Source organism: Leuresthes tenuis, unplaced genomic scaffold (assembly GCF_036924035.1).
Source record: "Leuresthes tenuis unplaced genomic scaffold, fLeuTen1.0.hap1 SCAF_9, whole genome shotgun sequence".
NCBI classification, from domain to species: domain Eukaryota; kingdom Metazoa; phylum Chordata; class Actinopteri; order Atheriniformes; family Atherinopsidae; genus Leuresthes; species Leuresthes tenuis.
Window position 1 is genome coordinate 4,286,609 of NW_027325363.1, and position 15,351 is coordinate 4,301,959.

The 15,351-nt window shown below is 41.0% G+C and overlaps 1 protein-coding gene across 1 annotated transcript in view; it reads left to right on the forward strand.

Moving 5' to 3' along the window:
- fndc3a (fibronectin type III domain containing 3A) overlaps nucleotides 1-15,351 on the forward strand; it is a 38,872-nt gene that overhangs the window by 3,235 nt on the left and 20,286 nt on the right. Inside the window, exon 4 of the mRNA XM_072391950.1 lies at nucleotides 9,026-9,101. Coding sequence (XP_072248051.1) covers nucleotides 9,026-9,101 — 76 coding nt within the window. The remainder of the gene's footprint in view (nucleotides 1-9,025; nucleotides 9,102-15,351) is intronic.

Below are 15,351 nucleotides of genomic sequence, written 5' to 3' on the forward strand. Positions count from 1 at the left end.
AAGAAAAAGCCTTTAAATTACATTTGAGGGTATGTGTGTCTTTGAGAGATGAAGAGATGGTGTTTGCGTCTTATTTTCTGAGTGTTGGCCTTAAGTGTGCAGGTGCTGAGCTTCTTTATCCTATCATATGAAAAAACTGAAGGCTGATTTTTAAAATGCATTTACATATTTTTGTCCTTTTAGGAAATACTCACTCTGTGCCATATATAATGCTGCTAAATAAATCCACAGATATTTGTGCCATAGTGTTAGCAATATTTATCCATCTGTGAAATTTTATGTATGCATTTGTTACTCATGTACATATGGTTTATTTTATGCCTCCATCTGTTAGAGTAATGACATTATCAATTTTAAGAGTGTTGCTGTAGATTAACTTTGTAGTTTGCAAAAAAGTGTTCTGATGCATTCAGATTGTCTTGTGAGATCTTTGTGGGATTTTTGCAGGCTTGTTTCAGATGCTAATCACTCTTACTCAACTAAGTATTGAAACAACCAAATGGATTTGCTCTCCTCTAATCAGTTGCTCATTGAAGGTATTTCATAGGCAGCAGGTGCATGTTGGTTATGAACCATATCTCTCTCGGTTTTGATGGCGGTTTTGCCTTGTATTTTCAGGATATGGGCTTATATCCACCATCGCTTCTTGTCAGTATCAGAGTGAGATTGAACGACTTTGACAAGCTCGGCTGATTTCCTTGTCATTTTAAGGGTCACCAGTTTGATTTGCTTAAGTTTCCCTGACTTCGAGATAGCATCGAACCCAGTGATATCTTTTCAGCCCATTTCCTCAGTCATGTGTTCTTTGTCCTGATAACACTTGTGAGTATTGGCTACATAAAACTTGCCTTTCCACCCATCTCTGCCGTTTCCACAGTGGAAAACCCCTCACCTGAATCAGGCTTTGTTCACGTACAGATTGAATTTTGCTCATTTTGTTCAGCTGTAAGGGAGGAGTTCTCATGGAATTCAGTCTTTACTTTACCACATCTTGCAAATATTCCCTGATTGCCTCAACATGCCCCCTGTGACTCTTTACATTGTTTTATAAGGGCTAAAATAATGATAAAAAAAGCTGCTGTTGTTTCCTAGCTTACATCATTACCACCCTGCCGCTCAGGCCAATTTGAGACGCTGCATGTTCATGATAGCTGAAATTGGAAAACCAATTTCATGTGTTTTTCAGTGATTCTTTTAAAATTTTATTTATTTATTTTTTCCATGTCTGTGGATCATTCTCAGACATATCAGTACCAGCATCTTTGGTTTGCAGCTGTTTACATGAGCACGAAGCCTTTGCTTCACATGATAAGAAATGATTTACTTTTTTATCCCCTTTGTGTAGCAAACAGTGATGGTCTGTTCACAATATATCTCAGTGGTTCACATTCATTTATGGTAAAAGCAATTGTTAGTCACCGAGCTGATGTATTTAATTTAGCATGAAATAAACAAAGACATTTTAATTATGTTAACTATATTCCTTTCAGAGACAGAGTGGCAAAAAAAACCCTGTAAAGAATAATTTGTTAAAACTATTAAGCTTGAAACGCTAAATAAGTCAGTCTGACACCAAATTAACGAGTGAATAATGTGGCGTGATATACAGGTGCACAGAGGCATTGTTTGGGCAGCATCTACTTCTTTTTCATTGAAATGTTATCATAATGTGCAATGTGTTTGTCATATTCCATTTGAATCCATCAGATTAGGGTTCATGTGCAGTTTGTTAACAGCTGCAGCGGGTTTGCATCAGTTGGACTTTTCCTGCAGGTGTTGTTGAAATCGATCCTTAAGGCAGCATAATAAAGTATATGACCCCATTTTATTGTGCTCCGTTTTAAGAGCAACGTGTGGTGAGTCACACACCTGGGTTTTTGAGATCTTTATTGATTAATTATCCTGTTGACACAAATTTCTATTTGCAGAACAATTTTAAAGGGATTTTTTTCTTTTTTAATCTTTTTTTTGTTAACCTTTAAGCTCTTTTCATGTGTTAAATGGAAACATGCACTGCATGCAGTGTTTTCTCAGATTAAGGGTGTTTTAGTACCTTGTGGAGAGCACCCACAGATAAGGAGATTAAATGTGATTTTGTGCCGTCAGAGTCTGACCCCTGACCAGCTGTGAAAATGACCAGAGAATAAAAAAGATGTTGCATTGTTTGATGTTGGGACTTTGAAGCATTGTTGTTCGAGCAATACCATGAATGAATGTAGTTTGCGTGTTCTGTGTCTGATAAGGTGCGTAAATATCATGACAGCTTCAGAGTGAGGGGCACGGACTACTGAAGGGGTCTGGGCCCTGACAGAATGAGGCAGGACTGTGGTGACAGTGAAGAGGATGCACAGTGATAGCTGACCCCTCAGTTTCTGACCTTTAGTTAGAAAAGCAGCAAGGACACTTAATTCTTTGGTCTTTCTTTTCTTTTTTCCTAATTCTAGCCTTGGTATTAACGCTCTATTGAACCAATTATTCTGAGTCAGAGAGGAAGCTGTTGTCTTGGGGTCATTACCTGAGATGATTCCTTTTAAGAGATGACTTTGGCTACAGTATGATTCACTGCTTCCTTCCACTTGAGCTCCCCCCCCCCTTTGGTTTTTCCTGCTCTTGTTGTTTGGTTTGTAGCTAAATTGGTAACAGATGAATCGGTCCGTTTCTGTCAATGTTTAAGCCTAGTTAATGGCCTATGCACTTAGCTGTTGGCTGTGCTGATAGATATGTATATTTTCTCCCACTTTATTCATTACTCTATTTTGTTGGGCCTGCTTTTTATTCTTTGGACTCTTTGTGCTTGTGTTTTTATTTTCCCCTGTTCTGATGGATTTGAGGTTTCTGTTTATAACTTGACAGATTGGCAGGGATTAGTCTCACTCCTTGGTGCAGACTTCTTGCTGTGCGGTCTGTTAGAAACACTTATAATAACACCATATAATTACAAGTTATTTCAAGACAACATTGTCCGCTTAAGGGATGGCTTGGAGAGAAGTGAAGGTGGAGTAGATGCTTTGTGTTTCACCTAATTCCACCGTACTCATGTTAAAACAAATTGCTGTTAAAAACATGGCGTGAAATCGAAGAACCAGCAACCTATGAGTCCTCTGGTTGTTTAAAAAGAGCTCCGTAATGTATTGCGACTTCACAAACTGAACAGGAAACGCAGAGTCATGAATGTGCGGCCTGCTTGTGGCTACGTGTTATGTGTGGGTTCATATGAATGTGGGTTACAGAGACCTGACTCCTAATTCAGATGTCTTTAGTACTGGCCTTGTATGCTATAGCCAGACAGAGGAGACAGGTCCTTGGACACATTTCCCTCACAAGTTGCCAGAGGGCTTGAGCTGCTGTGACAAAAATGCAACCCACTCTTCTTGTCTCCTCGTCGGCTACTGAATCATCTGTGAAGACGGGGGTTAGCCCACTATTTGTCAGCTACTGTGAGGAGGCGGACAGTTTGTGACTCAGCAGTGTTTAGGCCACTTTATTCCAGGCAAATAAAACAAACCACATTAGTTTAGGTACTGCGATAGAAACAGTAAGCCACTACGCCCAAGTCTTATGATGGTGAAATCCCTACTGTTTATCCTGGCATCATGTTGGTGGCTCTATCTTGTAAACAAACGTGCACATAGATGCAACGGGGCTATTTCGGGCTATATGTTAATGTTGGAACAGTTCTAGATGTGAGTTAACGCATCATAAATGCTGAATAGAACTGACCTGGTGTCTCTGCAGCTTTCAAGGCTAACCCAGCTAGCATGTTACAGCTGACTGCACATCAGCTTGTGCGCTGCCAAAATGCTCCAACTGCTGCCAGTAAATGTTTGATTCACTAGGTGCACTTAATTATAATAACTGAATAACATCTAACATCATGCACATTTTTAGTTACCAGTTACATGCAGGAGAATACACATACCCTTAAAGGCAACTCACGATTTCCACATGCATTTGGTCACATGGCCCGTGTGAGATATTTCATGATACCACTGCGCTATCGACTGGTTACGTGCCTGTGCATGGAAAGCTTTGGTGTGGCTGACCCAAACGGCAGTATGGATAAGACTGACTGGGACTCTGCAAACATGCATGCTGACACAGAAACCATTTACCCAGCCTAACAGTTGCATGCTCAGGCTTCATATCAGCAGCCAACAACTCCTTTTTATTTGTAAGCTTTTTATTTAAAGGGTAATATCAACCTCAGGAAACTACTGTGAGCTGCAGCAACCCAGACCAAAACAAACATGACCAAAGTCAAAAGTAAAACCGAAGTTGCAGCCTCTCAGACAGCTCATAAATCTCTCTATCTCAGATTAAAGGGGCTGATTTAGACTTGGGTCTTATCTCTCTTCTTTTTTTTTTTTTTTTTTTTTTAAACCAAATTAAGTGCGATACTCGGTGAATGACGATCTAGAGTTTCGCTTGCTCTCAGAGAGATATGCCTGCTTGATCATGCACACATTTGCCTTTTCCTGAACACGATTTCGGACTGTCAAGCAATATCAAAAAGCTTATGAATAGGAAAAGGAAAGCAAAAGTTGAAGAGAAGCTGTTCTTATCAGCTCCTGACAAGAAGTAGTGGGACGTGGTGGTAAATTCATCGGAGGAAAAAACAACCTAAAGGATTGATTGGAAACATGAAAACTAGTTAACCTGGTAAATAGTTAAACTTTGATTCCAGATACCACATTAATGTACATGATTGACTGTTCTTGGATATCATTTTGTGATCTCTCTGATTATCCTATCTGGGACTAGATAATACATCAGTATAATCTCCTTTTGGAGTTTTTACCCCCCCCCCCCCCCCCCCCCCCCCCTTATTTCTTTTTTTTTATCCACTATGCTATTATGCAACGTTTCCAGGAGATCCTGAAGGGTGGAGGATCATGAAATTGCTTTGAATCATCACTGCACACGCAAGTGTATGCCATCAGCTGCAGGGAGACTGCGTTAGTTCCTGGCTTGTTCCGACCCTGGCAGGATTTTCCCTGTGTCATTTGGCTCCTGTTTCCTGTCCACCCAGCTGCTATGTCGCATCAGCGCACAGTAAACAATTAAGAGGAACAAACTGAGAAAGCTGAACTCTGAGTCACCAGTGGCTGGGAAACGTCACGAGCACAGAGCAGGCCCATTCTCTGGGGTAATAAAACACAGCAGTGGCCACCTGTGTGACAGTGCTAAGAAAGCCAGGATCCGTTAGCACACACAGAATTAATACCTGGATGTAAATCTTTAGTGGTTTGAGCCAGATGTGTTGCTTAGCTTTGGGACATTACATTCTATAAAATTGTTGTATTCATATTTTCTTTCTTTTCTCTTTTCAATTAAAAAGATCTGATGTTTCTTTAATGTGACCAGGAGACCGCTGCACACTACAATGCTTAGTCATCTGTGTGGAAAGTAACCTTTGCAGTTTCCTAGCACTTTTTCAGAGTCTATATTCTTACAAAGCAAGCCACTCAGTGACGCATTCACTTGGTTGATGCACTCGCATTCGCTTAGTTTGTGTTTGCCAAGTGTCTTTATCATAAGAGGAACTTGCTTTATCTAAAAAGTAATTAAACTTTGCCATGTTCGCTTCTTCACATCACGTGTTTTGTGTACTGAATACATACGTCATAGGCATATGACGAACCTTTTGCCTTATAGAAAAATCTACTCTCTGCTCTTATGAAGCTGCCTTTATTTGCGTCATATTTCCTCCATTATATTCTAGAACGGGTTCTAAAATGATTTGCATTCATTGTGTTTTTCTCATACTTATCTGATGGCTACTTTTTTTGTTCCAAACAAGCCGAGCCGATACGAGACAGCAACTTGGAAACGTTGCAGCTTGCTGATTGGTCAGAGAGAATTGAAACTTGTGTGCACTATGGCTGCATCTTGATAGTGCCTGGATTTACATGTAAAATGATCAACCACAGAGAAAGCTCACAGCTGTGAGGTCGGCTGAATGTGCTGCTGCCACTGAGTGAAGTTGTTGGGTAAAAACCAAGTGCCTGTCGGGCTTTTCGGGGAAACTATTCAGTGGACAGTAACAATGGTTTGACCGAAAAGAAGCTCGATTGGTCATTGAGAGCTTATCTGAATTCATTCTGGCAACAAAGTTGCAATGTTGGAAGCAGTTAAGAGAAGTAGTGATTGAATCTGCAGCTCACAGACAAAGAGGGAGAGTTGGGGTGGGGCTTGAGATGACGGGAGCAAAAACCAGCGCAGCTTTACAGAGGAAACCGGTTATTTACTGCAATATCAAAATATCTCACTGTTACCGGTGAAAAACATCAATACAAAATCTAAAAAGCACGTACACCATCAAATCAGACCAAGCTGATGTTTTATCTCTGTAGAAAAAGTTTGTTCCATAGCTGCATATGTTTTACAGAAAAGCCATTTTTAATGGATTCTCAGGTTAATGAGGATTTTAGATCAAAGCAGTTTAAATCTAGTGGGAGTCTGTGCTGTTTCTTTCCGTCTTTTGCAAGTCATTTTACTCTAAATATCCCTGAGGTTATCTTACTCTTTAAGCCTATGATATATGGACTGCTTGTGGCTATTCTCGTATCACTGCTTTAATCCAGAATTTTAACATTTAACAAGTAAAATAAACTAGGATTTGATCTTGGGGAGTATTTTTGATGTAGCTGTTGCGCTGCAGAGTCGGTGACGCATCTGTTAACTTGACACATGCTGATCAAGTGATCAGCACTGTCGCTTTAAGGAACGATCCATTTAGACTTAAATGAGGGCAGATGTTTCAGAGGCATTGAGTACTCGCAAGCTGTGTGTATTGTTTCACCATACGAATAATGTCTCTGTTTGTCTGAGCGTACTGCTTTGTGGTCCGTGAAGACTGTGGAGAACTCGAAGCTGGAATTGTCACCAGTGCCGGTGCTCTGCAGTTGAACTCCCTCTTCCTCATCTCCTCATTGATCACAGCATTAGGAGAATGTATGGCATTTTGCTCTGTGAATGGGAGAGAGAGCCAGAGAGCGGATGAGGGGGAGGGAGAGAGGGAGGCAGGCAGAGGGACTGTAGCGTAGTCGTATATGTCAGCCTGAGAAGCTGCGTGGGTCGCTCAGTTCCCTCACGCCATTGTTGTTGTTGTTGTTGTAAAAAGACAGGACAAAGGACTCCCCACGCTATGGACCCCTTATACCTTTGCCGGCTAACAGTGCTATGATCACACCCTGATGGAATGCTATTGAAATTAACCACATTAAGGATCACAGCAGGCGTTAACTGAGCTGGCACACAGTGACAGAGGCAGGAAGAAAACAGAATAGCAAACTGAGGCATCATCCAAAGTCGTTTTCATTTTTGGTCCTGTTTTCTTGGACTCATCTGCCTCCTCTTCCGAAGAGTGGCCACTGCTGATAAGGTTTCAATCCCTTCTGTGGAGGTTTGGCGCGGACATCGCTGAGGCTTATTTGTTGAAGGGGTTGCTGTGGATACTGACGGCAGGCAAGCTGCACTGGAGCCAGAGGCAAGAGTGAACAAGTCGCCTGCTGCAGAGTGTGCCTGTTGGAGCAGATGCGGCTGAACCGAGCTAAGCAATGAGATTCATGCCACACTTTCTGTGAAGGCAACATCCAGTGCGAAAGAGCAAGCCCCAAATTACTGTTCTCCTCGCGCTCTGTCAGTTTCTTGCCGGACTTTATGCAGAAGTTGATGGAAATGGAGGGTGTAGAGGACCAGCCCTGCCAGATGTGTTAGCATCGCAGGTCATGTGATTTCTCATGAGGGTTGGGTGAAGTGGTGGAGGGTCTGGTAGACCCTGGAGCATCTTATCCTGTCTGTGACTGCATGAGTAGTGACGCTTGAATGAGACAAAGCAATGCGGGCAACAGTAAGTAGCAGTAAGATCTTTTACAGACAACATTTTCCTCCTGATTTTTAGTAACCTGAAGTGCATTTCACAGTATTGATCTTGACTGTAATTTCCAAAGTAAAATTAATTGCCGGGGGGGGGGTTGTTGTTTTTTTTTTTTTTATTTTTTTTTTTTACCAATAACATAGGGAGAGAACAACCAACATACTCATGTACCTGACAGAAGTCCCCTGACTTTTATTTAATTAGCTTCTTTTGCCCCTCCCACTACCATCATCACACTACACACACTGCTGACGCTGCTTGTGTGGGTTTGTATGAACATATCGCTCTATGTGTGGCAGTCAAAGGGCTCTTTCCTGTCCGCTGAGCACATGAATGGGAGCAGTGTCAGAGATGGAGGTGCTGATGATTTCAGTGTTTGAAGACAGCCTTAGCCACAGCTCTTTGGCAGAGGAGTGTAGATTCTATGACAGCGACTTCCACAAGAGTGAGGTACCTAGCGCCCACACACAGTGCCAGGCGAAAAGAAAAAAAATGTTTTTGGTGAAGGGAACAACCACTTTTCAGGGGAAGTTTCTGCTTTTAGGTTTAGAGCTGTCAGTTAGGTGAATTTTTAAGACTGACCATGGAAGGATTTTTGTTAATTTTGTTTTATTTTTTGACACTGATTTTGAAACTCTGTATTTGTATAAAACTGTATTTGCTTGAAAATGTTTACTTGAACAAAAGCGCGTGTTTTCCATGAGCTTATTTCTTGTTCGGTCAGTATTTGTTTAGTGTTTTGTCAGGACCGAAGCAGCATGACTCACTGTTAAATACATAGCAGCGTGTACCTGACATTTCATGTGGAACCGAGTGTAAATAAAATCTAGATACTGGAAGATGTAGTTCTGTTGAATGTATCGGCTCCTTTGTGCGTTTTAAATTTGCAAAGTCAGTTTGACTATTTTTAAACGCAGTATTGTGTATTTTTTCAGCCTTTTAAAGTAGCTTAAATTGATACATTAATTCATAATTTGTCCATTAATTAACTTTTTGTTATTTTTGTAGAGATAGTAAAACCTATTTTTTATATAACTTATTATATTCAGATGTTTAAGAAATATGAGTGTCTGATCTGTATTAAGTCTGTGAAATGGTTTGTTAGTAAAAATGAACCGAATCCATTTCCTCTTTGCTTCCCCACAGGTAATCCTGGTGCAGGTTAACCCAGGTGAGGCCTTCACTATTCGACGAGAGGATGGTCAGTTTCAGTGTATCACAGGTAAGAATTCGATTGTGCTTTTTCTAAAACCTCTTTTTAAAGGTTCAGTGTGTAGGAGGTAGTGACATCTGGTGGTTCGTATGGCATGTTTAAAGAAACTCGATGGCCTCACCCACCCTTGAGAGCTAGCTTGATAAAGTCATAAATTCCAGTGTGTCTGATGTGGACCTTTGCCTTCTTTACATGCAGCTCCTCTGGAAAATGTGTAGTAAATTTCAGGCCTACAGAGCTGCTGTGAAACCAGCTATTCTGCATCTTTACGTTGCTTTTTTTTCCACTTTTTTAAATGTAGTGAATATTTTCTTACCGTTTATGTCTCATTAAAGCTCATTACACATGTCAGCGACCCTGCTCTTCTCCCACAGCGGTCGCAGCAGCACAAACAAACACGCCTTCTTAAGCCGCTGCTGTTCCCATTTAACCGAGCAGATAAAACGGAGGTGGCTCAGCGCCGCTTCAGTGTTAGCTTGCACACAGCGAGCCGGCGTCGCAGAACCAGCTGAGTGATGACAGCTCGGTTAGTCAGAGCAGCGTGTTTTGTGAAGCTGGCTCTCCTGGCTGTTTTTGGCCTGTGTGACTTCCTCTGACACTTGCTCAGAGGCATATCAGTGGCAGGCCAACTTCAGCCTCTCATTCCACCTCTGTACTTTCAGAGGACAGGCTGTGCTGGTAAAGCTCTCCAGTCCTGTCTGGAAACAGACTGTGTGAAAAGAGGTATCGTAGTCTCTGTAATTTCAAAGGAGCGAGACAGAGAAATATAGTTTTTATTTCTTTTTAAAAGAAAGTTTGCTCAGAAAGCTCTTTAGTAGGACCCCTTGTTCAGTCCTGCAACACACTCAAACTTACAGTCATTTAGACTTTTTATTTAAATGGTTAAAACGCTGGTAATTCTGTCGTACATTTATTTTTTTTGGCCTGACTGATGATGGTATATTAGACGATATGAAGCAGACAGGTGTTCCTAATTCTTTCCCCCTCCAGTGGGCAAATTAATTGAACAACAGTGTAACAATGGACAGGTGTTTCTAACACAATGATTAGTAAATATGAGTAAGAAAACGATTCATCTTTGTTCTCTTATGTAATAATCATTTATTTACAGACTACTAGACTGCAAGCATTTAGTAAGTGGGTTTGTTAGCTAATGTGAGCCTCCTGTCATGACAAGAATGTGGGGTGGGGCCAGTTCTGTCATCAGTGTTTGTTGCTCCATTCATTAATGTTCGCCTCATTAAAGTATTTATTTCAATGATGCCCTCCTGTAACAATACAATCCCTAATTTCTGATTATCAAAGGATGAAGAATCTTGTTTTAACTGAGGCGAAGGCCTTCTCCCTCTGACACCCAACACAGAGTTTCTAAAGTAAAGACTGCAGAGCAATGCCATCTACTTCATATGCTGCTTTTGGTTTGGCTCAACATGATCCGAAAACTAGTTTAACAGCTTGACCACAAACTTTATTTCTTGTAAAGCACAACAACAGCATTATTCATAATCTGTCCTGGAACAGCTGCAGTGACGATACGACAGAGCCGCTGCGTCAACGCTTTAAAAGCCGACACACACGAGTACAAATGAAGGAAGACTTCACATTATTTACATGTCATTTATATATATTTTTGTTCAGAATTGAATTGACTTTTGATGGTCGGTGACACAGAATTGGGGAACCACATAAATTAAATCGACATGTGAAACGACACCAGTTCTCTCTTAAAGTTCCACTTTACTGTAAAGTTTTCAAATAAACTGAAGGTCTGTTTCGATGGGTAAAGGAAATCTGCAAGTGTTGAATTACAACCATTTAGATTTTTTAGATCCTACATTATATGCTGGTGATCCACAGATTTTCACCATTAACACCACTGGAAAAAGCTTGTCTGGTGCTCTCATTTAAGGGAGTTCGATTTCTGACCTATATATATATATATATATACAAAGGGAGGTTTTGGCCAAGATGCAATGATGTATTTTTACAGAAATGTAACGGATAGCAGTCACGTCTCACAGCTCTGATCAGATTGAACTGGATGTATGACAAATTAATATCATAATCTGAAGATGGTTGGTGTTTTATTCATGCATGTAAAAGCCTGGGTTCTACTTTAAATGAGGATTTGTTTGTAAAATGAAGATGTCAAGGACACGATGAATATTCTGGTTTGTCCTGCTGAAATTATACTATAGAATCCACTCTGCAGCTCATGAGTACAACTGTGAGTCGGTTAAAGTTACTCTGGGTACGCCTTTAGCATTTGTAACATTGGGAAAATTTGACTTTTAAAGTTGGGGATGAAAGCAGGTTTGTCGTTTAGTCAAACATCAACAAAGCCGCAGCTCTTTCTTTCCAGTAGAAGTTACAGTGGCTGTTGTATGTGGAATAGCCCTTCCTGTCTTTACTTTGTGAAAATGTAATATAATCGTAATTTTCTACCCAAAAAGCTAACATAGTTGACACAAAGTGTTCCCTAAAAATCTGGGCCTGGATGTTTCTGAGCTTTTCTTTTTGCTCTGTGGAAGTTCGTTAAAAGTTTGTACAATCAGTTGCAGAATAGCCCTCCCTCATTTTAGACGTTTTCACATGGGTCCAAGACTCAGCCGTCACTTAGGTCTCCTGTCTTGCTGCCACTCATTGGGTGTAACCCGAGCACCATGAGATCTCTGAGGTCACATGCAATCCATCAACATAAGAAATTGCACATCTTGAGCGTGTTGTGCAACACTTTTTGTGGCCAGAAGCTTTTTAAGAGGCTGATCAGACACATTAACCATACGTAATGAATAGGTCTTTTACCAAGCTTGTTTTCACAAGCCTAGATGTGGGATGCAGTCATTGTTCTGTCTGCACTGGCCATGAAAAGAACCAAGCCCACAGTCTTTTTTTCTAAAGTTGGACTTGTAAAATTTTCCTGACCTTCAGTAGTAACTCTTCATTAAATGTTGGACTCTCTGCATCGCCCTGAATGTTATCATAATTATAAAGGTGGCAGATTTCTGATTTGCAGAATGATTATAGCAAGGAAAACGTGTTTCAGAGCTGATATGGCTCCATAATTACCTTTTTTTTTGTTCTTTAATAAGTGTGACTAATCAAAATATTGCCTAAGTATATAAATCCAGCAGTAATCCTTCTACCTGAATGCTGCTCTTGCTGTTCAGTTCGACAGCTGATAAAATGAAAGGTGTTCCAATGATCTATCATAATGTGAACAAAACATATTGGATAATTTCAGTGTTTAGTAAAGTATTATGGGGCAGAGAGGCAGCGTTTGAGTTGGATGTGCAGCTCATTCTTATTTATCCTGATGGGAGTCATTTCCTTTTCCACAGTTGTTCCGCTGGCTTTGCGACAGCAACAATGAAGTGTAGCTCCGACGTGTTTTTGTCAAGCCTGAACGGAAGGCAACTGGAGTAGTTGCAGGAGGCAGCTTTGTGGGGCCGTGGTTGTAAATCATAAGGATAAATATTGGTTGCCTGGAAAAACAGTTAATTTTTTGCCTTCTTAAATTGTGTTTTTGACGAAAGAAGATGCTAACACAATAAATGTTTGAGAAAAAACACCTGTTGTGTCCCAGGACGAGGAATTTAGTGACATATGTTTAGACCAGTATTGAATAGCGCTGTCTGTTTTAGGAAAATGACTTGCCTGTGGCCTTTGTCAATACCTTGTGGCATATGTGCAGAACAATAAAACAGTAGGCCTCAGGTATTCAGACTGGATGACAAAGCAGCGAAATGAGAGATGGAAGGTGATGCTGCACAGCCAGGATGGCGTCTTAGTGTGTTCTCAGCAGGGGCTCCTCTGCTTGCTTTTGTCTGACTGAGCTCTAATACCAGCCCTCCATTATGAGCCGAGTAAAACTTCCTAATAGGGAGCAAGAATACATAGTTTTTCCATCAGAGGAAAAACCTGGAACTAAGAGGTGCCACATAGATCAGTGTGACTGCTACTAACTGGCCTGTCACAGGGTGTACTCATCTCTCTGTGACGTGAATAGAGGGATGACTCACCGCTTGCAGTGCAAAGAGGCAGGAAGATGAGTGTGTGTGTGCGTGTTTTAGTGCGGGCAAGAATTTATGTGTGTATGTGGTTGGTTTGGTTTGTTGTTTGAACACAACAACAGACTATCTTTGTTCACTTAGGCACTGTTGTGCATATATGCATGCAATCATTCTTAACCCGAGAGTATACTGACGGGGTGGAAGGACAACGGTAAAAGTCAAGCCAAGTGGTTTGCGTGTGTTTTTCAGGATGTAATCTATCCTATCATTTTTTTTCCAGTCCAACAACTAGACGTGCATAACAGCCATGTGACGGGGCATGGCAGCCTGCTTAATAGGAACAGACAGTCTTGTAACATGCAGTTTATAAAGGGCATTTGCGTTTTTTGATATCTGCCTTGAAGGTGGGATCTTTGGTGAAGAGAGATAATTAGAGTAGCCATTTAGCATCCTTCTGCTCACCATCTCCCCTGCCTTAAGGGGAGCTCTGTATGCGAGGGGACGTGCCCTCATAACTTCACCCCAAGTGCTCCTTTTGTTTCCCTTTCCCAGAATCTGCTACAAGATTCCAGATTTAAGAGCTGTATCATCAGCATCTGTAGCCACCTGATAAGCTTGGTGACTGATGAGGCACGTCAGCATCAGGACCATTGGGCTGATTAGATCCACTTCTTTATCTGAGTTAGCCTACTGGTGATTCACCCACACTTTGGATGATTCATTCTTTGGGCGATGGCATAAAGCATTGTGTAGTTCCAATAGGATTTTTGACCTGCTACAGATGTGCCACAGAACGTAATATACCCAGCTGTGTGAATGGCATCTGGACTAGAAGTTATGAGGATAGAGAGGACATCTCCTCATTCCTTACATTACAAATGTGATTGAGAACTCTGGCTCAGTCTGTAACTATGTTGTAAGCTGATGTTTATTTGTAGCTATGGTGAAAGTATTCTTGTTCCATAGGTTCCGTCAGGCTGAATCTAAGTGCTGCATGTAGTTTCATAGTTGAAGGTTTTATTTCTTTGCATCAGAAAAAATAAATGGAAGTAGGTTGTCAAATCAAATATGAGAGGCAAATGATATACTAGTGTGGCCCTGGACATATTATCAGGATATTATAAAAGTGATATGGTCCTTACCAGGTTCTAAAATGATGTAAATACAACCTCCAGCTGAATAACGACACATGACACATTAAATGTTTCAGTCTACAGCATACAGGTGCGTGTTCTCACGATGTGAAGGAGGAAAGACCTCAGCGGTGATCTCAGAGAAGCACTTGTTGCTGCCCATCAATCTGAGAAGGGTGATCTTATTTCCAAACAATTTGGAGGATGTCTGAGGGGCTAGTACCGAATGTATAGGGCTGCCAGTGGTCCGTCAGTTGGTTTATCTGGGGTTTTAAAATTCTCTTTCATTTTACCGGCTCACATTATCATATAATTGAATTATACAATCCACATGCACAACTGTGTGTTTGTTGTTTCTCACTCACAGCACCCTCTCACTGACCCAGCTCATCACATATGGCTCACATAATTGGAGTGCAAACACATCAGACACATTAGCACTTTCCTTTTGTGCTCCTCGGCTCCCCCACCTAACTCCAAGGACATGTACACGAACGTGCGTGCAGATGAAGGATGGAGCTTGGGGCTCATTTTGCCATTGCTACAAGAGAGACTAAGAAAGGTTGAAATGTATAATAAAAGCATTATATATATATTATATATGTCAACTTTTCCTCCACTTGCAGGAGGTTCCTTAAATCATACATGGGTTTGGGGATTAAAGTTTTGTTACCGGATGGAACTTGAGAGGAAACTAAGGATTTAGAGTCTGTTCATTCTCATAAACGCAGTCAAATGCTTAATTTTTAAAATTTTTTTTTAAAAAAGATCCGTTCCCTACAGCCATGGCCTCTATTGCTCTGGTTTAGTCTGGCTCAGAGAGGCAGCCGCAGCAGCAGGGTGTGATGTTCTGTAACAAACAGTAGCATGAAGGTTACAGATTCCCTTCCTTCCTGTAAACATTATTCATACCACTGGGACTGTGAGAGCTGTGTGGATGTCTTGACATATGAGGAAATCAAAGTTTATGAACATCTAAGAAAAAACGTCTATTTTTAATAAATTCTCTTGTGCTGTTTACTGCACAGCTTCTTCCCGTAGGCTCTGGTTTACACACAGATCAACATAGAAAGCTGTTCCCTCTTTGCGGTTCCTTCTGCTCTATGTGGTGGT